Source organism: Carassius gibelio, chromosome B10 (assembly GCF_023724105.1).
Source record: "Carassius gibelio isolate Cgi1373 ecotype wild population from Czech Republic chromosome B10, carGib1.2-hapl.c, whole genome shotgun sequence".
NCBI lineage: Eukaryota > Metazoa > Chordata > Actinopteri > Cypriniformes > Cyprinidae > Carassius > Carassius gibelio.
In genome coordinates this window covers 16,413,874-16,439,880 of record NC_068405.1, presented here as the reverse complement: position 1 = coordinate 16,439,880, position 26,007 = coordinate 16,413,874, and the positions used below count along the sequence as shown (strand labels likewise).

At 37.3% G+C, this 26,007-nt stretch overlaps 3 protein-coding genes across 4 annotated transcripts; 2 read left to right on the top strand and 1 right to left on the bottom strand.

Annotated features, from left to right (window-relative positions):
* Nucleotides 1-2,008: 2,008 nt before the first annotated feature.
* On the top strand, nucleotides 2,009-5,765 carry LOC127966157 (lens fiber membrane intrinsic protein-like). Its single transcript, XM_052566978.1, has 5 exons — nucleotides 2,009-2,144; nucleotides 3,326-3,518; nucleotides 3,743-3,892; nucleotides 4,169-4,303; nucleotides 4,544-5,765. The coding sequence occupies exons 2-5, from the start codon at nucleotides 3,344-3,346 to the stop codon at nucleotides 4,603-4,605; spliced, it is 522 nt and encodes a 173-aa protein (XP_052422938.1). The 5' UTR covers nucleotides 2,009-2,144; nucleotides 3,326-3,343; the 3' UTR covers nucleotides 4,606-5,765.
* Nucleotides 5,766-7,432: 1,667 nt separating this feature from the next.
* LOC127966156 (brain-specific homeobox protein homolog) lies at nucleotides 7,433-9,290 on the top strand. Its single transcript, XM_052566977.1, has 3 exons — nucleotides 7,433-7,864; nucleotides 8,583-8,773; nucleotides 8,899-9,290. Exons 1-3 carry the CDS (start codon nucleotides 7,612-7,614, stop codon nucleotides 9,136-9,138), a joined length of 684 nt encoding a protein of 227 aa, XP_052422937.1. The 5' UTR covers nucleotides 7,433-7,611; the 3' UTR covers nucleotides 9,139-9,290.
* Nucleotides 9,291-11,796: 2,506 nt separating this feature from the next.
* jhy (junctional cadherin complex regulator) lies at nucleotides 11,797-25,586 on the bottom strand. 2 transcript variants are annotated; one of them, XM_052566655.1, is made up of 9 exons: nucleotides 25,426-25,586; nucleotides 24,808-25,159; nucleotides 21,691-22,219; nucleotides 17,583-17,687; nucleotides 16,247-16,800; nucleotides 15,167-15,449; nucleotides 13,141-13,227; nucleotides 12,453-12,587; nucleotides 11,797-12,313 (listed from the first exon to the last, which is right to left on the bottom strand). In XM_052566655.1, the coding sequence occupies exons 2-9, from the start codon at nucleotides 25,155-25,157 to the stop codon at nucleotides 12,125-12,127; spliced, it is 2,232 nt and encodes a 743-aa protein (XP_052422615.1). In that variant the 5' UTR covers nucleotides 25,158-25,159; nucleotides 25,426-25,586; the 3' UTR covers nucleotides 11,797-12,124. The 2 variants fall into 2 exon arrangements, with proteins under 2 accessions (XP_052422615.1, XP_052422614.1); XM_052566654.1 differs by having other exon boundaries at nucleotides 25,375-25,585.
* Between the last annotated feature and the right edge of the window lie 421 nt (nucleotides 25,587-26,007).

Here is a 26,007-nt window from a genome sequence, read left to right as displayed (position 1 = left end):
TCTCTCTGTGTGCTGTTTGTGTTTTGCAAAAGTGCAGAGACAGTGACAGGAATTTCAATTATCTAATTACGGCAAAATGAAAAGACATAAATGTTGTGATTTCAGCTGTCTTTCATAGATCAATCTAATATGTGCTCACATTGAAAATCTAGCGAAATGGAAGAGGCAAAGTGAGGCAGCGTCTCTTCAAATCATGCAATTAAAATGACAAATTAGTTTCTTGATATATTCATCTAAGTGGTTAAGTGGAAGGGTTTTATTCCATACTCAGTGGCGTGGAACAGGGATGGGAGGGAGAATCGTCTGCATGCTCTTTTGATTAAGGCAGCCGCTTAAATGCCCAGAAAATGTTGAAAGCACTTGCCATACAAATTAGCCAACCGAAGGCTGCGAAATGAAATTCTAAAGAGTTGATTTAGGCATTTAGGGGGATGCGCCTGGCAGCTTAAAGGATTCAAAGACATTCTCAGGCAGTGTGCATTATGTTGAAGGGGTCAGGGCTGAACACTGGTTTGTGTTTTCTACCATTATGAAAGGGCAAGCTACTGAAAGAGAGACACTGGAAAACCAAATTATTTCAAAATCCTTTTGACCCAAGAGTAACCAGAGTATGCATCTATCTATCTATCTATCTATCTATCTATCTATCTATCTATCTATCTATCTATCTATCTATCTATCTATCTATCTATCTATCTATCTATCTATCTATCTATCTATCTATCTATCTATCTATCTAGTTCCTCTGCCCTAAGTCTGTCTGACTGTCTGTGCATTTGTCTCTCCATTTATTTCCAGTCTATATCTATCTGTCTTTACATGCTGTTATCTACAGTAAAGATAGCATTCAAAAAAATCCATACCATTTGATAGGACTAGGCTTGATTTTAACATTAGTGGCATTGCGTTTTTGTCATCTGTCATGCAACTGCATGTAACTTGCCAACAAAGGTACCGAGGATCCTCTGAAGGTCTGTTAGGATTATTCTTTATTTCCGTGCATCCACAGAGTAGCTAGACATTTGTTATCATTAGCGTTTGCTTTAATACACGTCATAACAAATTCATCCTCTGAAAAGGCACGTGCATTCGAGAAAGCAATGCTTCACTCTCACTGAGACATATTGTCTACTTTGATAGCTGAGAATGATATCAAATGCCCCTCTGCTGCCTCAGTTGAAATGGAACAAAATAGGCGGTGGTCTATAAAAATGAAGTTAGACGTAAGTACGGCACTCACATCTTTGAAAAAAACCCTTTCCTGTTGCATTTTGTAGTCGTCAATTGGTCCGAGCAACTTGCTCTAATGCAGGTAATGGATCCACTGTGGTCCTTTCATCTTCGGGACCATGTGCGGGAGATGGGAGAGGAACCCTTCTGGAGGAGAAAACAACTCTAACACACATAAGGGCGAGGGAAAGCAAAGCTAAACTAATTCTCAGTAGGGCGGTTGTAAGTTTGACTCAAATGCTGAGGAAATCGGAGTTGATTTTAGCATATTGTGTAAATCTGTGAAAGGCACAGACAGAAAACAGAGGAATGAATAATGGTTTGGTTATTCATATTTCATTTATAATACTCATTTATTCATTTAACAGCTGCTTTTATAGCAGCTTATTAGAACAAGGCTGTTGTAAATTGTATTTCATTTGATCACTTAAATTAGAAAGTGATGTTTTTCAAAGCTTTGCATGGAAATCCTCTAGTATAGCCTGAAACTGGAAATTGATGTAAAACAGAACACACTTTCATATGTCTAGATTGTAGCAGAACATGAAACCCAAAATAAAATGGAAATCTTGTTTTGAAAATGTAATTGTTCCATGCTAGGCCCAACAGCAATCCAGATTTTCCGCTCGGCCTCTTCCCAACTATAGGCGCCCGCTCAATGGAAAGCCTCCAGTCATCAGGATTTGTAGATAGTTCTGTTTCTTCAGCAGATTCCAAATTCACAAAACTAGCTCTAGCTGATTGGCTGTGTTTTTGCCTGTTCTTTTGTTTCAGCGCTCCGCTTGGTCTTTCCCCCGTTCTCTCTATTCACCTGTTAAACGCTAGTGCTAAGAGCTGCTGGAAAACTGCCTGCATACAGCCATTATAGGGCCCTGCTGTATTTTATTTAGACTTCATTAAAGGGCTTGACAAAGGTAAGTGTGACTACTTTTAATAGCTAAATTATCTGATTGTTTGATAGAACCGTGGACCTTGGCTATTGTTTGTTTTCTGTCTTTCTCAATATTTAACCTTCCAAGAATACAATGATTCCATGAACATCTGTCAGGTATAACTCAATAATGTATAGTGTTAACTCTAAGATAACCTCTCAGAAAACCGTGTAAAGCTACAAATATTTACAGATAACAAGGCGTTTCAAATGAATTAAGAAATATATTAATTGATTATGATTTTATATATATATATATATAAACAGACTTGAAAAACAAAACTGTAGAAAAATGGATAGGATAATGTCCCCCAAACGTGTGGACATTTGCAAAATGCAGATAACACTTGTAAAAATTATAAATATAAATAAATATATTGGGGCATATTTTTATTGACATTTCTATTGAGTTTGACATGTATATAAAAATACATATAAATATTTAAAATATGTATATTTAAATGTTTAATGCAATTAAATATATATTAATAAATTATTACAAAAGACTCATTTTGCACACTGATTTTAAATTAATAATTAAATTGTTTTCAATTAAAATGTTCTTTTTTTTTAATCCTCAATATTCCTTTCTGAATATATTTTAAAAGAATAAGTCGACAAATAGTGCTAAAAAAAGTGTTGTTTTTAAACCAATTAGAAGTTGAACTATATGGCGCCCTCTACTGAATGGTTATCCAAAATAGTTTTTACCTCTTTCTGTGTGTCCACACATTCATCAATATTTGTGAATATTTGAAAGACAATGATTCACTGACAACCACAGTAAATAGCATTTGAAAAATATCGATCCAAAAACTTGATATAGACTATAAATAAGGATTTTCCGATTTACCACAATTGCAGTCTCTTCCAGCCATTTCACCTGTGAGCTCCGTTAGCCTTTACCTGAAAAGAAGAAAGAGAGAGTGAAAGAAAGTAGCCTCCTGATGCTAACCTCTCAGCTCCCTCCGAGGAACTAATGTGTTCTTTACTATGCAATTACAGACACTTACATGTCTCAGTAGTGCAGCGCACTGACAGGAGTCTGCACCGGTCCCTCAATGCTAACACAAACCTGACCTTTATGTGTGTCTGCATTAATGCACCTGCCCATATGTGTGATTGTAGACAGGACCATAAATATGTGTGTGCTTTTGTTTTTAGTCTGTCTGTAGGTGCAGAATGTACAGCTTCATGGGAGGAGGGCTGTTTTGTGCAGGAATGGGCAATATACTCCTGATTGTTTCCACAGCAACAGATTATTGGATGCAGTACCGTCATTCAAACAACTACATGCATCAGGGGCTGTGGAGATACTGCATGCCCGGAAAATGCTTCACACACACCGACAGCATTGGTGAGATTTACGGTCCAACAGATCGGCAAGAAATTGAAAGAGATTTTGATTTAATTTTTTTTTAATGGAATTTAACATATTGGTTGTATCTAATGTGCATTTGATGCTGCGTTTTAAAGTTGATGTTGTTCCCTAGACCTTTTGTCATGTATGTTCAAATGAGCTGGTGATAACATGACCTATGACCTTCTGATGTCTATGTGCTTGTGTATGTGTGTTCACAGCATACTGGGACGCTACTAGAGCGTTCATGATCTTGTCTCTGTTGGCCTGCTTCATTGGCATCCTCATCGGTGTTATGGCCTTCATCCACTACTCATCCTTTGACATGTTTGATAAATCCTTTGCTGCAAGCATTCTGTTCTTCATCTCATGTAAGTTGCCTTTCTTTTTGTTTTATATAACCTTTAAGTATGAAAACCTTGTTGTGTGTTTACAACTAGTTGTTGCATGTAATCATAGAGAAAAAAAAGTCACTTATTTTGCGGATGGTGTAATTCTATTGTTTTGCTTTTGTTATTGTGTAAAGTAAATCAACCTGTAATTTGTGGAACATGGAATTTGTCAGGTAGTCTTAAAACAATAATAATAATTTAATATATTATTATTTTAGTTAGAGTTATACTGCTTCTTTCCTTTTTCTCCATAAGGCTTTTTTGTGTTTCTGGCCATGGCTGTGTACACTGGAGTTACAATAAATTACTATGGTAAACGCTATGGTAACTGGAGGTTCTCCTGGTCTTACATCATTGGATGGGTCTCTGTTGTGCTCACTTTCTTTTCAGGTAATGACAGTTTTACAGTCTGAAAACAGTGCCTCTAAATGAGCTACCTTATAATTTTGCATTTTTACATTCATTTTAAATGTAGTGTACTTATGCATGATCAACTGATAAAGGTCTCATTTTTCTATTTTTAAAGTTATTTTCTGTATAATCAAAGCCTTATTACATAAGGTAAATTAGAGGTAAACAAAATGTTTTTTGACTTAATTTATTAAAGTGGATATTTTTATTTTTCTGCAGGAATTTTCTACATGTGTGCATATCGGATGCATGAATGCCCCAGAATGTCAAATCCTCAATAGAAATCTGGGCTTCATTATCATCAGTATTGGAAGCCACTTCGGTATCAAACACCATTAGGTCATGAAAATAAAAACAAAGTAAAACTGAAATAAAGAACCATAGTATAACAATGTGTGAATGCTTACAATCTTTATTTCTGTCTATATTATGAAATGGGTCAAAATAATGTTTTTCCCCTGCCTTTCATTCAGTCATTTTTTTCTATGAAGTGATACTGACATAAAATTTAAATGCATTTTTTTTAATGGTAGCTTTTTTACTGGGAGCAAATATGAAACTATATTTTTGATACTTTTTAAGACATATAAAGACTTGGCATTTCACAATAAGCTGCTCGAGCATGTAAACTGCTCTCAGTGTAAGGAGCGCGAGCTAATGCCACAAGCCTCTTACAGAAACTCGCCACTTAGGTGTGACGCAGTGGCGTGCTGTCTCCCAATTTCACTTGATTAAATGGCTATTAAAAGCTGCTTAACTGCCTCTGGGTGCGGATTCTATCGACTTCTCAAGTAAAGGCGATTCCATCACCATTAGTACATTTACTTTCGCGTTTTGTCATAAAAGCATCATGATTCGTAGCAGTGTGGAGCGCAGGTGCAGTTAATAAAAGGTTTCAATTACAGTGCTCCAAAACCACATTAAATCGTTGTATAAACAGACGAGATGTGACAGGTAGGCCTGTTTTGTTGAATTCAGGTAAAGCTTTAGCAAATTTGCATATAGTCTTAACGAAATCATTTTTTGCAATCACGTTTGCCAGTAAAACATACTTGAACATCGTTGGGGGAAAAAAGAATAAGCAAAAAAAAAAAGATTAATTTACTTTAGAATCAAAATTGCATAAAAGGTTATTTTGCATAATAATAATTGCATTGGTTATTTTTTCTTGCCCCATTAGCACATTTGAGCATAAACCCCATTAAATAGTGTTAGTCTTATGCTTTTTAGAGTGAGACAAAGCGCACGCACCCCTTTAGAAGTGCAAGTTGAAGGAAAAAAACCAAAACCGAACTGAAAGAGAACATCTGCACACTCACTTAAGCATATTTATTCTCCAACGTTTCAGCTAGTACAGCCAAGTAGTTGTAAAGGTGAGTCAAGTTTTATGCTGTTTAACTGATTTTTATAGGTATACTAGCCTACGTATACTTGCAAAGTAGGCTACTTCACAATATAGGTTGCTAGTAACTATAATTCTTAAAAGATAACTGCATGCGTGCAGGAGTGACAGAGATACTCATTAAATGATTCCAAACTCATTAAAACTGAGAAACTCTGTGATATTCTGTAATTTAGCTGGTCTTCATTTTTCTTGAAATACACCAACACTAATGAAGCCTTGTCTCAGATTTGCAGGAATACTGTATTTTCCTGACCAATTGAATCCAGTAGCTAAATAATTTGTTCTATAACTCATCTGATCAAATGGAAATCCTGCGGTCGAGGATTATTACTACTTCCGTTCTAACATCCAACCTAATTACCTAATAGCATTGCTGCAAGACTTCTGCCAATAATGAAACACTTTTACCATTAGCCCCCGTGATTGCAGATGTGATGACAACACGATATCAACAAATTACCGCTCCATCAGTTGAGACGGAACTCAAGCACACTTGTATCCTCGCAGATTTCAATATCTACAATTAAATCCTATTTCACGGAAGCCCTGTTTGCCCTGTACCGTCATATGAAATAATATAAAATTATACCAAACAGCCTACATGTTCCCTCACCAATAAATGAAAAAAGAAAAACCCTTACCCTAACCAAGAAATGAGAATCAGAGACGTTCAGAAAATATTGTTGTTGTTTTGTCCTGAGTTATTAAAAATGAGTTATTTTGCATTAGACTATTTAAATATTTTCTCGTTATTAAAGCAATCAGGCTTAAATATGGAGCTACCCTTAGATGTTTAGATTATTTATTTATTTTATGGGGGGGGGGGGGTATTAGAAGTGTATAGTATTTTTTATTTATTTTTATTTTTTGCAGATTGCACCATATTTTTTACTACAAATTGGCTACCATGGTTAAACTTTGGTTTCTGTAGCAAATTGTTAATTTGTGGTTACCTTGGTTTACCTATATTTACCAAGTTTTTGTTTTTGTTTTCGCTGTATTTATTGTAAAACCAAGAATAATTTTCGTAAAGGTAGCGATGAAAATGTTAATGGTCATAACCGAAGTGCTATTTATAAAATTGTAAATGTATATAGGCTAACACTGGGTTTAATTCACTCATAATTAGTTGGCTATCTTTAGTTGTTTTTTAGTAACGATCCTGCAGGTAGGTTTAAATACAGAACTCACGATACAAACATTTAGCCTAAATTGTTAGCATATGACTGACTGAATGTGTAACGTTTTTTTTTTTTTTTTTTTTTTTTTATTCCAGCCACAATAATTTGTTGATTTGGTTATTAGCTAAAAAAAATTTAGGCAAGAATCCAACAAACAGAGTTAAATAGCTACATAACTCGCAAAGACGAGTGTAAATTTAACGCTGGTAGTGGTAACCCAAGCTTCAGATGGATTGTAGCTAACAGGTGCGGTACATTATTTTGAATTCTTTAAACGCTGTCAGCTCTTTGTTCGGATTCTTGACGGGTCCACGCGCCTTTTAAGCCAGTGTACAGTGAAAGTGTAGGCTTATGTAGGAGTGACTGTGGCGGGGACAGGGCTCTTGTAGCGAGGCTTTTTCAGCACCACGGGGAGCGACCCTGCCGCTCCTCCCGCCGCCTGCATAATTAATCCGTAAAGAAGTCGTTCAATCCTCCGCCCAGCCGTCGCGCCATTGGTTGAGTGCTAATCTACTTCCTGATTTGCTGCTGTCAGTCTCGATCCAAATAAATAGTATTGTACCTGTACCAGCGTGCACAGGTTGCCAACGAGTCTACGTTCCAGCTTTTAAGGTCCTGAAGACTGGGACCAACTGAGTGATTCTGTTTGCGACACAGGCATCAAAAGCCCCACGGACTGTCCCTGTTTTTTAAGTTTTGAGATGAATCTGAACTACATTTCTCCGGTCCCTCAGATGCCGGCTCAAAGGTCAACGTCTTTCTTCATTGAAGATATTTTACTACATAAACCTAAACCTTTACGAGAGGTGTTTCCCTCGCCCTTTTCAAACTCTCTTGCCTCCCGGATGCCTCTTATAGAGTATGGATATCCACTCATGCCTACACCGATACTGGCTCATCATCCGCATCATCCGCTACACAAACCCGAACACCATCCATACTTTTTCACCTCCGGTAAGTAGCCAACCCTAGAATCGGGCCTTTACGTGAAGAAAATTATGCAATTTCTATGCATTTGATGGATGTATGCTTACAAAGTCGCGTATCTTTGTGGCTATGAATGGAAGATATCAAACAGGCCTTATTACAGTTAATATTTTAGAAATTATTCCATAATCTAAACCTTAATATTGGTAAAATGGTACAGTGAAAGCATATGATGTCAATTACCCTAAAATTTGCTTCGTGTGGTATAACATTCAAATCAATTGGTTTTATTCAAGACAAATCTTATTTTGTTTCCATTATCGTGACTGTATTGACGACCGTATTTTTAAGGGTTAGAATTTGTAAATTATACATTTGTAAATTATATTAGTAACCACATATTATTATGATTATATAATAATAATAATAATAATAATAATAATAATAATAATAATAATTCTTATTATTTTTTAAATCACCTGTAAATTAAAACCACATCTGTATTTTTTTAATCGATTATATTATTTACGGAGGGAAAATAATAAAAGAATTAACTAGATTAAAACAATAAATATATATTTTTCTGATTTATATTGTACGTTTTTCACTTTTCGCTTTCACCTGCGCTGTTAATTTGAAAACGCGACTGAAACATAAACATGGAAAGTTTTCTACAAGGCTGCAATCTTAATCTAAATTCGAACAAAATGTATTAATGATTACTATTATGTTTCCATTGCAAAAGGAATGCAGATGCCTGCGTTATTTCAGCATCACCCCGATTTACCAGGGAAGCACTGCAGACGCAGAAAGGCCAGAACAGTGTTCTCAGACTCACAGTTATCCGGACTGGAGAAAAGGTTCGAGATCCAGAGATATCTGTCCACACCTGAGCGCGTGGAGCTGGCTACTGCGCTCAGTCTATCGGAAACACAGGTAATAACGATTAATATAATTGAAGAACTTAGATAACATTTTTAAGATCTTACATGTGCTAACAAACCTTTTATGAAAACGAATCAGGAGTTCACTAAGGCTTATCATTCGTTTGCCTTGCGCAGGTAAAGACGTGGTTTCAGAACCGGAGGATGAAGCATAAAAAGCAACTGAGGAAAACACAAGACGATCAGAAAAACCCAAATGATGCAGACAGATCGCTGGAGAACACGAGCGAGAGCGAAATGCACGAGAAAAGTACAGACGGTAAAAACGGCATGAGCCCGGACAGATACACGCTGGACGACAATGAAGATGATGTCGATATTGAAGATGACATTTGCTCTCCTGAACATTTACTCTAGTATCATCACCCCATGAACAATTATTTTTTATTTTTTTTTATTTTTTTGCGAGAGAGCATTGGTCTACTGTTATACTGTTCAGGCGCTTAAGAAAATTCTGGACAGCTGAAGGACTTTAAATGACACGTGTCTATTCCACATTATTATTAATATTATTATCACAATAGTCATGGCTTTGTGTCGGACGACTTTGATCATTTCTGTAAATTTGGAATGAATGATATAATGTATACTGACAGTCTGTAAATAGATTTATGATGTACTTGATAAACAATCATTCGACAGATGTAACCATTAATTTCCATTACAATTGAAGTGTAACATTTAAGATATTCAGCACTTTAGCGAGACGATGATATTGGTTGGAGTTTTGTAGACTGACATATTTATGAACTCAAAAACTGTGACTTGCCATTTGTTAAAACAAATAATGTATATAAACAAATGTACATTGAGTGAATTATCTAAGACAATTCTTAAACGAGCTGCGTCTTTTTTGTGCTTTGAAAGTTTATGAATTCATAATTTCCTCAAAGCTGCGGGTTATCACAATTTCGAACATTAATAGAGAAACTAATAAAAGTCCAGATTATACATAACAACATTATTAACACTAATATTAGACTGAATAATAATAATAATAAATAGAAATCACATGGAAAATCTATTGATTTGTCAATAAAAACTAGTATTTGCATCATTGCTATGCACGAATGCGTGAGCATGCATGATTTAGCTCTGCTCCTTGTTTGTCATTTTCCCCCTATTCTTCATTGATAACTGGAAAATAGCCTATAAAGTCAATGGGAATATCTGGATAGATGTAGCTAATAAATGGGACTAACTTTAAGGATTAGAATATGAGAATCAGTATAATTAATATTCTGAAATCAACCGTGTTTCAGAGATCGGAGTCTGAATGTGAGCATATTTTCGAAATCGGATGTGTGGAAAATATTATTTGTGGGAATGGAGTGAGAATATTGGAATTGTTTTTGGACGATCGATATACACCAATTTGTCCTTATACTGTTGGCTATTAGCATACACTATTCCTATGCCAAATATTAAATCCAGTTTTATGACACACTTGGTCATTGTTCTGTTAGTATCGTTTTAGTTTTATGCGACTTACAAAAAAAGTCTTGGCATGAATTTTATTAGTCTAATAACGGTGTAGTTATTGCAGTTTAGTTTCAGGGTGTGAATTACTCAATAACTTTTAAGGATGTTTAAAAGGAATATCAGTCAGTAGGGCTTAATCTTTTACCTTTTAAAGTTTCTATCAATTGATTTACAAAAGGTTAACGTGTTATATTTCTGATGTGTAAATCTATAATAACGTGATAAAAATAAGCCAACAGTAGCCTACTTTTTTGAAGTAGGCCCAGCTACCGTCCGGATTGCGCAGCCGTTGCTATGGTTACCAACTTTCTCGCGACGATTTCGGTTCTGTCAGTTCACTCTTGTCAACTTTTGTTGTTACTGAAACATTATTTGAAAACCCTGTTGGCATAGGCTACTTGCATAGCTTCAACATTTTTTTGAGTTCGATGAGAGGGGCTTAGTTCTTAACTGAAGAAGATACTTCACAGCAGTTTTATTAACATTTAATTAGACTCGTCTAAAATATTTTGTAAACATAAATAAATAAATAGCATATATATATATATATATATATATATATATATATATATATATATATATATATATATATATATATATTTATTTATATATATATATATATATATATATATATATATATATATATATTTATATATGGTAAATAATTATAAAACTGACATTTTTAAATCAAATATTAATGTTAACGTGTAGCAAGGAGTAGCTCATTCATTTGCGGCAACAGCCCCTTTTTTTTTACTCTAACAGGGTATGTGGCACACTTCCACCCTTTGAAAAGCAATTCATGTCGTTTTCAAAACGTGATTCTGATTTAGCCGCGGAAAATAAAACACTGCAAGAGAATAGGCTGTGCGGAAGGTGATCAATTAAAAGATTAAGCGTTTTGCAACACATGGACGCATCTGCATGTTGCTCTAATAGCAGAGCCATCAGCTCATTTTCAGGGGGCTTGCCGCCTCCTTCAGCACTGCCCACAGATCAAAGCCTGCCTCAGTCTCCCAATCCGTAAAAAGGGATGCTAATTCAACCTCCTTCATGTGCGGTTGAGAGAGACCCCTTCAATTAACTGATTTCAATGGCAGGAAAAAAGAGAGAGAGGGTGAAAAAAATAAAAGATGCAAAGAGAGTCGGTCTGGAAAGGCAGCATTTCTCATTAATTCAAAAGGTCCAGCATTTATTAGCCTTGCCTCTGAGGCTTAACACTGAAAACACAGAGTATCAAAGCAGACATGATGGGTTAAATAGAGGCTATAATCTAATTAAAATATTACATAGGAGTAAATAGCTCTTTGATAACGATCTAAAGCTTCCATTAAAGAAATTGGTGCTTGAGCTTGTTTTAGGGGGAAAATTATCACTTTAAAATACAGAATACAAGTTTGTGTGTTCTAATAAGGGTGGCTTCAAAGTGCCATCCTTATTTGACCTATTTGGTGAAAGAAAAGGGCAGGCGAAAGTGGATATAATCAGACTAATAGCCGGGAACTGACAGAAAACGGCACATTACACTGGGTTAACGGTGCATCCAGGTGTGCTTTAAGAGATTGCTCTTGTGCACAGATCTATTGAAACAATGGGAAAATAGCAGGATAATGCAAAGCCAAGCAACAAAACCCCACAGCATTTCATTCGAGATTTCTTTAGATCAAAAAATGGCTTTCGAAATGAGTATGCAGTGGATTACATGTTACGCACCTGTTCCACTTCCAGTGATTTGCAACTGAGCGGGATTATAATGAGCAGTATGCATATATACAGTACACACAAAGTTAAAGCAAGGAAAAATAAGGGTTCTATAGAAGTGCAACTGATAAAACTCATGTATGCAGGGTGCTTTTTAGAATTAAATAGCATGAATGGTTCTGAAGCGAGCCACGGCACGTTTCTCTTCCTCGTGCCGTCTCAGCATCTCCAGAGTGGCCAGATGGAATGGGTCCATTTCAAACCGTGTGCTCACGTTCTGCTCTCTGCTTCTGTCCTTTGGCTTTGGAGGGGGTTTGGGCTTTGCAATCGTTTTGGCATATTCTAAAGCCTGGTCAAAAAATAAATAAAAAGAAAAGAAATACAAATATGATAACATATACACACGTAAACCACTTGGGATGAAAGACATACAATATATGATGTAGAGAATAAATAAAGCTCATGTTTTCAGAATGAGATTCTCTTACCTTCCTCCTGGGAATGATGTCCTTGTTGTCACTGCCCACTGGGTCCTTGGCCGACAGAGAGGGAATCCTACTTATCTTCTTGTTCTGTTCGCGGATCACATTTGAATACAGCTTCTGTCGTCTAATTTTCTCTGCCTGACAGGAGTGAAAGAAAGAGCAGCAAGATTACAAAAGGGAACTTTAATTACCTAAGCCATTTCTTCTTTGAGGCCCCTCTGTTTCTTTGAATTTCACTCCATGAAGCTACTCAACAGCAGCAAACAAAGCCAAATAAAACTCATCATCCCTTTCAGAATCAGTGTTAACACATCTCTCAGGCTGTGAGCGGTGCGAAAACAGTTATTTCATGTGAAATTTTTACATCAGCCGAGCTGGAAAATGTCTCCGTTTGCTTTTTGAGAGCTGTGCTCATTAGATTAGTTGGTCCGTTTCTATTGTGTTCAGAAACACAAGTCTTTTAAATTCATGAGGAAATGAAAAGAGGGGGTTATAGAGACACGGCCCTCACTTGACAATTGGACGTAGCAATTAGGGATTAGCTAAATCAATATTCAACAAGGAGATCACCAATTATCCATTGAGTCTTTCTCCTAAATCTCCACACACACAAATTATTCTGATTAAACAACATTATATGTGAATATCGTCATATGCTTAAGTCTTTATACAATCTGAAGTGAGTATTTACCACAGCTTCTGGTATTGTGTTTGTTGGTCCAAGACCTCCAAGCCTCACCTCCTGTTTCATGTTTTTGTAGTCCTTCAGTGAATAAGCCTGAGAAGACAATTTTGTAATGCATATATTCATTATCCACATGGATGTTTAAATAGTGAAGATACTGTGAGAAAAACGGTCTTAATCCTAAAGTGCCCTCATGCAACAATCCGCAAACAAAAGCACTAATCAGGTCAGGCTCCTTCAGGTTCTCAGGATTCAGCCATTGGTCATGGACACTGCAGGACAGCTGTTTTCCACTCTGATCTGCTTCCCCTTGGTCTGCCACACTAGCTGTTTTACAAATTTATCCCATAATCCTATGAGACATGATGGCGGGCACATCAAGGTGAGGAGAGCAAGCTTCTCCCAGGAAAGCAATTGGTTTTATGGTGTAAGAACCGCATAATCCGGATACAGCATCAAGTGGATGTGTCCCATGACAAAATGATCCTTAAATTGTGACATGTTCATGTGGCACTAAAAATGTTACTGATCTAGAAGCCTAATAGCACACATACTATGATAAATTAAAGGGATAGTTCACCCCAAAAAATAAATACTCTTTCATTATTTAAAGGAATAATTATAGGAATAGGAATAGTACATAATACATCATTTCTCCAGTGAAAAATCCATACCCTGTTGTCTTTTCACATCAAAATCCACCAACATATTTTTTAAGAAGTGTTGTAAAAGACGATTGTAAATGGTTCTTGATCTGTGCATAAAGCAATTTTATGATTAGAGAACTCTGATTTTAGTCAAAAGCAATGGTTAAAGTTAAAAACGTCTTAATTAAGAATGTGTTTATTTTAAACACGCATAGCTTTTCACTTCACAAAACGTTAATTCATGGACTGAAGTCTTGTAGATTATCTTGTGGTGTGTTTATCAGCTGTTAGGATTCTCATGACAGCATCCATTCACCAAAGAGGATCCATTTGAGAGTTTGTGATGTAATTCTACACATCTTCAAGAAGGAGAAACAAACTCATCTACATGGTGGATGGCCTTAAGGTGATTACATTTTCAGAAAATTTTATTTTTTTTAAATCCAACTTTCATCCATTTGTTGAACACAAAATAATATCTTGAAAAACATAAATATATATGTTTTATATATATATATATATATTCTCCTCTTTACAATGACAGTAATAGTTTGATGTTGTTTTGGACCCCTATTCCATCATATGTACAAAAACAGTTCCACAGCAGAAAGTAAGTCGTACACAAATGACATGAGGGTAAGTGATGCCATCATTTAAATTTTGGGGGTGAACTTTCAATCACTCCTTTAACTGAACAGACACAAATATTGAGTAAACATAAATATCCTCTCTGTTTTAATGGCAGCGGTTGAGTACATCTGTTCCTGAGAGGGACTTTCCTGCAGAACTCAAGGTGCTAGAGGACAAAGAGGCCATCATTAAATGCAAATCACCATCTTACCAGCCCTGCTCTGCACAGACGGGGGTGCTGCTTAATCACCTTATCCTCTAACGCTTTTCAGTGTCGTCTTTGTGACTGTGTCTTATATCATCATCTCATTGCAATTAAGAGTGTCTTCAATTACTTATACAATTAACCTGCTGTGTGAATCGGCCCACACAATAATTGTTACATCTGCAACAAGCCCCATTGAGATACTGGCATGGCAATTTAAAGGTATAAACTGGGTGTTGTAGTTATTATGCTATTTGTTTTGATATATTGCTAATTATAACAAGAATGGGGTTAAATCTGGGGTTTTTAAACTTTTTGATGCCATGTACGAATAAGTATGATTCCTTACAAGATTCTCCCTTCATAAAATGTATATTTAAATATAATTTATTTTATAATGTGAAAAAATCTCTATAATATTATAAATATTATATTTTACATTTATTTTGAAGACTGAAAACTTGTTTGCAGCCCAGTAGTACCAGGGTATAAAATATAAGTCACATTCTAGATAAATGATAAAAAAAAATCTAAACACATATATACACACCTTATAATTTGATTGTGCCTTCAGCTGTCTCTGTTTTTCCATCTGTGAAAGGTAACCTTCTGAGCTGCTTTTGTGGATTGGATTCAGATGCTGCTCTGATCTATCTGAAAGTTCAGCGTCACTGCCGATAGCTCGGGCTATAGGGGGCAGCACTGTGTAAGGACCAGAGATTTGTGTTGGGGGCGCACAGGGTCCCACGCTCTGCTCATCACTGGGCAAAAGCTCAGATGGATAGAGGCTGGTCTCCAATTGAGGAGACGTGGGCAATTTTAGCGTTGGTATCCTATGGAAACATGGAGCATAACATTTATGCAAAGTTTATATTTAGCATGTAAAATATGATTTTTTTTTTTTTTTCTAAGAAAGAATAATAAAACATCTAGCCTAACACTTAATAAGTTTATGGTCATTCTAATGAGGCTTTTTTTTATTATGTCATCATGAAAGCTGTATTATAATATTATTATAATATGAATGTTAATTCAAAAAATGAAAAACATTGTTATTACAGAAATGGTGTATAAAAGTCATTAAATGAATGAATTGCATGTTTTAGAAAATTAACAGGTATGGCTAAATATGAGTGTCAATGACCCACAATAAACTTCTTCCATTTTTATTTGACCCTCTAACTTTAACACTCACTATTCTAATTCTATTCTTTAAAAAATCTAACTACCTTTCTAATCTTTTTGTATTCTATTTTCTTTTCATTTATTATGCAATTGTATATGTATGTGTGTGTGTATGTGTAAAGACCTCTAACTAGCTAACTAGCTTGCTCTATTCTTTATTCTTTTATTTTTTATTCTATCTGTTTTCTTTTTATTTATTATATTAGTTAAAATCCCATGCTACGTGTACTGTGTTAACCTAACTGAGACTTGTTATAGCACTTATATATCATTGCTCTTTTTGTTGTTTTTGATAGCTTCCACTGTCTTCATCTGTAACTCGCTTTGGATAAAAGCGTCTGCTAAATGAATAAATGTAAATGTAAATGTAAATGTAAACTGATTGAAAAACGACACACTGCAGCCTTAAAAACAGTATAGTAGTGTGCAATGTTTCTGGACTTGCCTACTGTGATTCCTGAATGATGACTTCTCAAATGTATTAGAAGTGGGTTTCCCAGCATGCCTCTGAGGAACACTTATGTCCACAGCTTGTACCACTCCAGACTTCGGGGCTGGTGAAGATACAACCGCTTTTGGAGCCAGTCCCATCTGCCCTACTGAATTAGGAGGTGCATATGGGGAAAATGGATAACCTTGTTGTAAAAAGAGTTGGTTAAACAGATCAGGCCTATCCCATTGCAGCGCTTGAGAAACAAGAGTAAAAATGGTCTCTTTCTGGGAAAGATTCAGTGGCTGTGCGAGATTAGCAGGTGTGTGGAGGTTTATGTTAAGGTTGACAGTCGGTGGAGCATGAGTGTGAGATGGAAGTCCAGAATGGTGTTGTAGCGGGTCCTGGGTCCAAGCTTCCTCAGAGTCCTGCGGTACAAGATCTGAACTAATGACACTTCTCCCTGTAAGGTGCGCTTTGGGTTTGGATTCAGGAACTGGAGGCTTGAGCTGATCTGGGTGGTTGCTGGTTCGTTCCCTTCTCTTCCGTTCCTTTTTTTCCTTATGGCTCTGCAGTAAGTAGGAGACAAAAACAAAAAGGAAATTATGACCAAAGCATTTGAGATGTATTCTGTGTTAAGATGACATGAAGCTAAATTCTAGATGTTGTTTTTCAATGTCTGTAGGCACAAAAGGATGATATTAGCATAAATGACCAAAATTAAATTTCAAATTCAAGTCGTGACAAAGATTTTGGAAATAGTGCCCCACGCACTCTAATTGGCTAAAAGAATACATCTCACTGAGCAGAGATATGTCCTTAAATAATGTGGCTTCATGGATAGTTTCATAACCGAGGAGAAATAAAGACAGGAGCATTTATATAATGCTTTTTTGTGGTGAGCCTGGCATTCACGTGAGACCTCCGGAGTCCGGACATTATTCTTGTGAGGTCTGAGGCTGTGCCTCAGCATGCAATGCTTCTGATTTAGCCAACACCGGCTGGCACCATTCTTAATGGGAAAATATTTACACTCCTCTGCTTGCTGGCATTAAGGTGACCGTTCAAGTGCTCAAAATAATGATGCTTCTCCATTCCCCCTCTTTCCTCAGCACAGGCTCCTTTTCAAGACATTTCAGAGGCTCCATTGTGCCTGAACAACTCTATCAGAAATTGTGTCCATCACAGCAGAAATGAAATCCCGGGTGACAGTGTGCCCACTGTGCAGACATTTTCATCTTGAGAGGACGCCCTCGCAGACTGTTATGCATTAAGGCAATGGATTGTGCCAAACAGCCCCACCTACGTCTGCACAGATAGAGATGGATGGAATCAATAAAGTGAGCTCTACCTTCAGTTTTTGTGTTTTTTGGAGCCACATCAGCTCGAGATCCCAGACATTGTCTTGACTCTCCGGGCTATGAGTGCTGATAGTCTTGTAGGAGGTTTGCTTGGGCTGTGAGAAGAGAAGAAAGAAGGGAGAGGGGAGTGTAAGGGTCGACTGCTTGATAAGCCTCCTTTTAACAATTCATCTGTTGCCGTGTCGATGAAATGCTATTATGTCGCCTCATATTTATATTCAACTATTGACCGCAAACAACAGGGGCAAACTGTGCACCGTGAGAGTGAAACAAATACATCTATGAGTATGAGAAGAAATGTCTGGGCGATAAATTACACACAGCGTTTGGCATAAATGTATTCCGACAGAGCTGCAATAAATCATCCACCTACTCAAAAAAACGGAGCTGACAGACAGTCAGGTTTGTCTATAAAATAATTTGTCCCTGAGTGTCTGGCAAGCATACCAATTCAACTGACTTCTTCTGATCAACTTTTTATTCTTAATTACTAACCACTGCTCCTCTGAGCTGACTTACGTGTGTCTAGTAGAGTGTTTTATTGATTCTCTTTAAAATGATTCTCGCGAGGCAGTTCGGAGGTAAGTGTCTAGATACGGCCACGTTACATCAGTGCACTCTCTCAATTTTTCTTAATGTACCTGTTCAGAGGCGGAATATCTACAGCTAATGCTGTAATGAAAATCATTTAGTAAACTTCCAGTCACTTTGGCTGCTGAGGACAATTCTCGCTGATCGATGGTATTGACAGCTTGCGGCGTCCCTGAATGCATGCGGCTAATTCTGAAAGCATGAATAGAGGAAGGTCAAAGAGACACATGCAGCAGTGAGTGGACTGAGTTGTAACATATCCATCAATAAACAGGCAGCCATGCTGGTCTATCTATTTAGCGAAAGGCTATGTGCGCAAGGAACAGATTTGTGAACAGCCTTCAACGTTACTGGGCCAGAGACACTGAGTGGACAGTTATTTATCTGTATCTGTATATTTAAGTAAGCCATTGGTCTTCAACTGTGGTTCTGAAAAGGTGGATGGATGAATAATGTAGATAGATAGATCCACTTATAAATGTCTGTATTTAGTTTACATATTGCATCAATAACATTAATGAACCAAAATGCATTAACTGTGTTGAATTTTATTTCAATTTAGCAAATTGGTCAATTTGGTCAATTCAAATCCAATTCACACTCTGAACTGAAACGACTCTTCAATTGTGAATTAACCCTTGGTTAACTGCTAGTTGGTCAAACTAGCTCTTTAGACACTGTATTAAGCCCCTGGTCCTGATAGGGTTGTCACTTAATATTTTTTATAAAGCAATTGGTACTTCAATATCACACAGGCCAGAATTTAACATTTAAAAACGGCACCAAAAACAATACATGAGCAAAGGGACAAACAGGCAATGCAGCAGCGGTCCTCATTATAAATTAAAATATCTTTAAACCATATTGTGTGCTATTCTGCACGGTTAATAGGAGGCTGCAAAAAAAAGCTAATTTTCCTGTATCGGGCAAGTATCATTTCAAGTAGAGAGATTGTGCTCTGCTGTAACAGGTGTGTGAGCAGCAGACATCACAGACCTGCCCTTCATGTCCTCTTAGCCACAGCAGGCCACAACCTCTGCCCCATCCACGACCACTGCCTTTTGTCCGCCATTTTAATAATCTCAATCAAATTGAGGAAATGATCAAACAAAATTGCATTTTGAGCTTCATAAGCTGCGTAATATCTATTCTGTTAAATTGGGGCCCGTAATTGCCTCTTGGGCTGAGACGTGGCACAACAAAGTCAGGCGATTGGAGCTTGCCATTTTCCTCAAGACTGGGAAACACAGCTTTTGCGATGAAGACTTCAAAGGGCCGCAATTCTTGAATTGCATTTGGTTGCTATTGTGACCGCCCAGGCAATCTTGATTAGGCGTTTACACTGAGGTAGGGTATACAGTGGCAGAGAGCCGCGGAGCCTTGGTCTAGAGCTATTAAGAGATTGTACATTATGTTCCTGGCTTTGAAGTGAGGGTCTGGGGGATGACGAGGGATTGGGGCTGAGTGCAATGGCAGAAGATTGCACTGCTACTTCTGTCTTTATCAAAGGGGTCTCTGTTGGAGCTCATCATCACTCCCACACATGCCGGTTGGAAGTTGGTGCATTATGAGATTGTGTACATTTAATAACACAGCTAATTATCGGGAGTTAGGGGTTTGTGAAAGAGTAAATAGTGGCTTTTTAAAAGCCCAAAAGACGCGCCTCAATAATGATGCTAAAAACTGATGGGAGCTAAGGGGCTTTTTATTCCCTTTGAAGGTAACAGGGCCACAAAATAACAAATAAAAGGCCAAAAGTGCAGGCCGTGTATCAAATTTACCAACAGATGCTTAGCTACATAACGAACATAAGGTATGAGGGTTTTGTGCTCTCTCTCATAGTAAGGAAATGACAAAAAAGCAAAACTTTAACCAAGTGGCAGAAGTATTTCGATTGCTCTTTATGTGTTATGTTGTACTGCAAAAGCTTTGTTGTATGATAGTTTGCCAAATGTAACTGAATTCCTGAAGGATTTAGACATGAATGTGTTTAAGAATTTTCAAATATATAATTCTATTCAAACGTAATTTTAAAAAATCAACATCAATGTGTCGTGCATTGAAAATAATAATAATAATAATAATAATTTGTGCCCAAGTTGGATTACTGATCATATTTAAATACATTACACTCATCCTTACCTGGCATAAAAATGGATTTGACAGATATTTTTCATAAGCAAAAAAAAAAAATCTGATATCTGACTCTTTTCCAGACAAAAATAGATATTTTTATAATATTTTGTTGGGGGAAATCCTGTATTCACCACTCCATTAAAGAGATGAGAAAAGAAATAAAATATGTTTCAATTAACCGCCTCTTTAAGTCTTACAATGCCGCCTCATAAATGGAACTTGACAGCGCACCATATTTCTCGGAAAGACAATGCACTGAATTCATACCAGGGCACTGCTGGCGCATTCGGGGTACCGTCTAAAGCAGGGAGCGTTTCCTCCGTTTACCGAGTCACAATGCTAACGGCTCTTCACTATGCTAATGCAGCTGATGTGAGACATTAAGGTGGGACTGGGCTCAGATGTGCTGTGTAAGGTCTTAAATGTTGCAAATACACATGGGCTACAGTGTGCAGACAAGCCAACCCTGCCAATTATACCATGGGCCAGGTGCACTGATAACTAAGAGCCTATTGGTAACCATGCCCCTCTGATGTTCTTAACAGCCACTGTTGTGCAGATCAACTCATAATAGGCACTACATAGGCAGACATGATTCATTCTCTTCTCTATGCTCCATCTGAAGACTCTGTGTTTCTGCCAAATTAATTTCCGTGACACAGGCAGTGTAGTCTCCTTCAAACCAGAGCAATGAAAACACCAAGGTCACTTATTCAGATTTTAAAAAGAGCAAAGATAAAGGTCAGGTCATGCCAGACATGATCTGACCTGTTTTGTACCTAAAAAGAAGAATGTGAAGTTGCACACAACTGAATACATAAAAAAGAATGTATCTAGACTAAATACATAGATTACACAAGAAATACAAAATGTCGTACTAAATTACAATTTGACAAATGTGGTTAACTTGAATACTGAATTTCTATTAAGAAACAAGTGCATATAAAAATGAAAAAAATGAGATTTTTAACAAAGGCCTACTACTGACAGCAACAGTCATTAGTCACTACGTTTTTTTTTTGTTGCCAACAGCAATATTTGAGTTATGATATTGGGTAAGTGGAAATAATTATACAAATGGAGTCATCTTTTGATATGAATGAAAAAATTGAAAATATCTATGTATAACACTAGCCTTGGGCCTAAACTACCCTAACATCTGACTTTGAGGAAACAGACTGTATGCTGTGTTAGTTCACCCCCTAGTGGTCAACCATGGGACTTCAACTCGGTCACCAATGCGTCCAACCAATTAGAATAACATGTTAAGGTTTACATACGCTAAGGCCTATAAGGCAGAAAAAGAAACAGAAGACAGTTTAGGAATAAGGATATTATTTTTCCTGAGGGAACATTCTTTAAAATACTTACCTGCTTTGTTTCCTCTGTTTTGTCTTTCTGCTGGTGAACTTTTAGGTAAGACCCCTGCTTATGTGTATGGATACCAAGAGTTGCTTTGTTACGTTCCACAATGTCTTCCCTAGCTCTCACTAGCCTTGGATTAGAAGGATGTTGTGAGCTTCTCTTCCAATGAGGAACTGATCGGACATTCAGATGCTCTTCGTTATCCCATGGTGTGCCTTCGGAGGACATGCAAGAACTTTTAGATTCGGGGGGATCGAGAATGTCTTCCTGTTGTGGGTGCAGGTGGAAAGGAGATGAAGGTGGTGGGGATAAAACATTGTCCATCTGGACTGTGGGTGGATTACTGACAACGACATATTCTTGCCTGCTACTAAGAGGCAGATTCTCCAAAGGTTCAAGACTATCTTCGGACTCCTCAAATGAGTTGAGAGAAAGTCTCGCACTTAGCTGGTTGAGAAAATGAGCCCCTTCCAGATTCTTCCTCCAGTTTGGGTCGTAACGCAAGTCGGTGTATTCATCTTCAGGGGGAGCTTGCCTGAAATATTTCAAAAAGAGTTAAGAAGAAATAAGACTCAAACACTTAGGACAAGCTTTCAATTGAAGAGCAGGCTAGCTACGTCTCGTTTAGTGCTTTTGGCATTGTCAGGAAGGCAGTCGGAATGCCTCAAACAGCCATCAAAACACAAGGAAAAAAATCGGCTACACTTCTCAGCCGAAGCGAAATGGTAATAGCGTGTTGTATTCGCTTCCCCCCCACTGCCTTTCCTTATCCCTAATGACTATGGGTCTGAAGACCACAATTTGGGGATAGTTTTGCAAATGGCTAATTCAAACATATGAAATAGGTTCAAACTACAACCTAATGTGCTCCTAGCATCATTGGATGAAAAGATCTCATTAAAATAATTAGAAGAGTGCCTCTTTGTTGTGTGCCTCTGAATAGTACAAGATGCTCTTCACATCCCATGATGCCAAATACGAGGCTGTCTGCATGCATGGCACTTCAGCCAATGAGGGCAAAAGGGCAAGGAATGGCTCTGTAATGATTCCACTGACATGGTCTTGAGAATGCGCCGTGGGTTTGCAGCTGTGTCGGGCTCTTTAACATGCAAAGTCTCTCTTGTGCTAATATAAATGTGTCAGAATTAAATTCAATAATAGGAAACACAGACTATTGTTTTCAGCTCATTTCATTCTGAATGCGAGACTCGAGTCTCTAAAGACAATGTGTGCGGTAAAGAGGATGTAAACGAAATGGGTAGTTATTAGCTACAATGATATTATGCCAAATATTGCTGCACGCCATTCATTCGCAGGGTTTCATTCTTGAGCATGAAAATATGATGAGAGAGCTGCTTCGTTTCAACAAAAAAGTCTTTGTCAATGTTCGCCATAACCATTATGACAAATCTATGCATGGGGTTAAGTACCTCTTCAGCGCATCAGCTATCAGCCTGCAAAAAATTAAAACAAACGCCTCCCGTTTTTATCCCGAGGCAGATTTGGAGTGGCGGACACAACGGATAGGCTGGAGACGAAGAAGTGGAGACAGATGCGATGATCCACACTTCAGATTCCAGCAATCTGTGTTTCAGCAGCGCAGAGAGCTCGTCCATTCATTGGTAACAAAGCAAATGCTTTTTAACAGACTGCTGAATGAGACCTTATTGTGGTAATGTCCTGCAAACTAAAAATCTAATTTCCCCTAAATGAGGGTACTTGTTTGGAAAGTACAAAAATTAGTGGGTATTTCGGCTCAATTAAAATGCAAGCGCAAACATCATTTTCAAAGACTGTCATTATCTATTAGATGTGAATAAAAGCTGTCAGTCATCTAGGTTGTTTGCAGAGCAGCTAAACACACAAAGCTCATAGTCATTTTGTTGGTGATTGGTGTATTTAATTTAGTGTTTTTCAGGTATTGCTATTGTTTATTCGGTCTATTTTATGAACAGAAGCAAAACCTGAAATACAAAACAGAGGGACATTCAATAGGAATAGGAAATCATTTAATGAATTCTTGCCTGTATTGCCTTTTTAGTCAGTTTAATACATTCGACTTAAATTTCACATGTGGAAAATATAAAGGATGTACTTAAATCAAATGACAATTAGTTTTGAAGAAGATGACAGACACAACATGAACCAGACAGTTATGGTCATGGGTGACATCTGACTCTCAAGTCAGGGGGGCAAGAAAAAAATCTTTATAGGATGTAGCCTAAGAATCAAACAATGTGCTACTATATTGCAGCACAGTGAAGAATAACTTAAAGAGGTTGCCTGCATTTACAAAACTGTCAAAATTTGACTCTTGCTGCTGTTTTGAATGTCGCCCATGGTTATGATCCTGGAATGTTTATTGCTTGCCTTAATCTTCTGTACTTCAACCTCTGGGTAACACCTATACAAGTGTTTACTTAAAGGCATCTGATAGTAAATATTAGATATGCAACTTGAGCTAAAGGAAACTTCATTATGATCATAGACCGAATCGACCATTCAGATGTTATTAGCCTTCGCTCTGAACTGTTTCTGCCTGTGAACTGAAAAAAATATTCTTTAAATTTGTCATAACCACCACCTGAGCTTGTGCGACTGGATGTGCTTGAAAGATCATTTGAAACATACGTGGGATGTATGACATATCTACGAAAGCCTTTAGGAGTCATAAGGATGCTGTATACTAAAATACAGGCCCGATTTGGCAAACAACCACCTGCATTAACATTTAACGGGTAAGGGTCTTCATTTTGCAATCACTAGAGTTCAGCAAAAACTACCGTCATCATTTACGACTAGTCTGACTTTTATTTTTTTTCCCCAAAAGTTGTTTTAAAGGAAGTAAAAAGCAGTTTTGGTTACTATATGAACAACAACAACAACAAAAAAGTACCAAGATGTTACTTAAAATATCTGCATTTGTGCTCCACAGAGGAAAAAGTAAAGTCATACAGGTTTTGGGACGACATGGGGGTGAGTAAATGTAAATCTTATAAAGATTCATTGTTGCCTTGCAATTGTTATTATTATATTAATGTCATGTCAATTACTGTTGGTAGCAGGATTGTATCGTTATATTCGTCTCTTATATGGTAGGGAAATCGCCAACTGTTGTCTTACCTCAGTGGCTCGTGTGGTCCTATGACCTCTCTTGGTTTCAGATCCAGACTATCACAAACATCAATATGCTCTGGTTCTTCACTGTCAGTCTTGGCATCATGTTGTTTTGGGTTGTCAGCAGAGAGGAGGTCAATGCGCATCTGGAGCTCTCGCTGGTACTCCTTCTCTTGTGCCAAACTCTCAGTATCTGACTCTAAGGAGTCCCACGTTAGCGGTAAAGCAGGCACATTATTATTCCTTGGACTATCGATTGAGTCACTGCTGATGCTGAATTTGATTTTTGTCTGTTGCAGTGGATCAGGCCCGTTGAGCTCGTCATGGCGTCGTTGCTCAGAGGCTATCGTTTTCATGTCTAATAACACAGAACCAGCATTAAAGAGTAGTGAAAACACATTTAAGTTTAATTTAGATATGCAATTACTTTAAATGTTTGGTAGTTTACTCGATTGTTTACCGAATTTGCAAACCGACTGTGTTTAACCCTGGTTTAACCCATGTTTTAATTTAGAAAGTGCACCTTAAACGCCGAAATAATGTATATCGCTTCTACAAGAGCTAAGATATTACCTGGTATAGAAACCCACTGAATGTGCTCCGGATTGAATGTTTCTGTTTTACCTGCTATCTACATCGAAAGATGTGACGTTCATTGTGAAGGAAAGTTTCGTTTGCTAAACTGTTGCCGTGGAAACATGGACGCCTGTCCACGCCTGCGCAGAGCTATTCCTTGCTCCTCTGTGACGGACGCACATCCTGATTTTGCGGAGTTAGATGTGTTCCTAGGTCGACATATTTTGTTGACCCTGGAACATCATTTTACTCCAAATTCTGTGATGAATTTATTCTTGACCATATCCCTACACCTAAACCTAACCATGAATAATCCCTAAAATCAGAGGAAATGATAGATGAATGACATTGATGTACAAGCACCAAACAGTGATTTTAAGCATAAACTTCACAAAATCTATAAACTGCTTCAAATCTGATTGGTTAATCACAATGTTGTTCCAGGACCATGTCTCACTTGGTAAAATCAGGTTCTGCGTGACGGACACAAGCTTAGAATTGCAGAAGACATTAGGGTTGCAACCACTCCGTATTTCTCGGTTTAGTTACAAAAACATATCTACCTATATAAAAGGGAAAACTTTTAGTAATGGAGCGTTGAAACGTTAAGCAACGTCATTTAGAAATTTT

Bases quoted from the DNA above. Each gene is read 5' to 3' on its own strand.
- LOC127966157 (XM_052566978.1), top strand. From the start codon at position 3,344: ATGTACAGCTTCATGGGAGGAGGGCTGTTTTGTGCAGGAATGGGCAAT. The intron at 3,893-4,168 runs GTAAGTTGCCTT...TTTCTCCATAAG, and splicing joins CATTCTGTTCTTCATCTCAT to GCTTTTTTGTGTTTCTGGCC. The intron at 4,304-4,543 runs GTAATGACAGTT...ATTTTTCTGCAG, and splicing joins TGTGCTCACTTTCTTTTCAG to GAATTTTCTACATGTGTGCA.
- LOC127966156 (XM_052566977.1), top strand. From the start codon at position 7,612: ATGAATCTGAACTACATTTCTCCGGTCCCTCAGATGCCGGCTCAAAGG. The intron at 7,865-8,582 runs GTAAGTAGCCAA...CCATTGCAAAAG, and splicing joins TCCATACTTTTTCACCTCCG to GAATGCAGATGCCTGCGTTA. The intron at 8,774-8,898 runs GTAATAACGATT...TGCCTTGCGCAG, and splicing joins TCAGTCTATCGGAAACACAG to GTAAAGACGTGGTTTCAGAA.
- jhy (XM_052566655.1), bottom strand. From the start codon at position 25,157: ATGAAAACGATAGCCTCTGAGCAACGACGCCATGACGAGCTCAACGGG. The intron at 22,220-24,807 runs GTAAGACAACAG...GAAATATTTCAG, and splicing joins GGACCACACGAGCCACTGAG to GCAAGCTCCCCCTGAAGATG. The intron at 15,450-16,246 runs GCAAGTCCAGAA...ATGTTTCCATAG, and splicing joins TCATTCAGGAATCACAGTAG to GATACCAACGCTAAAATTGC.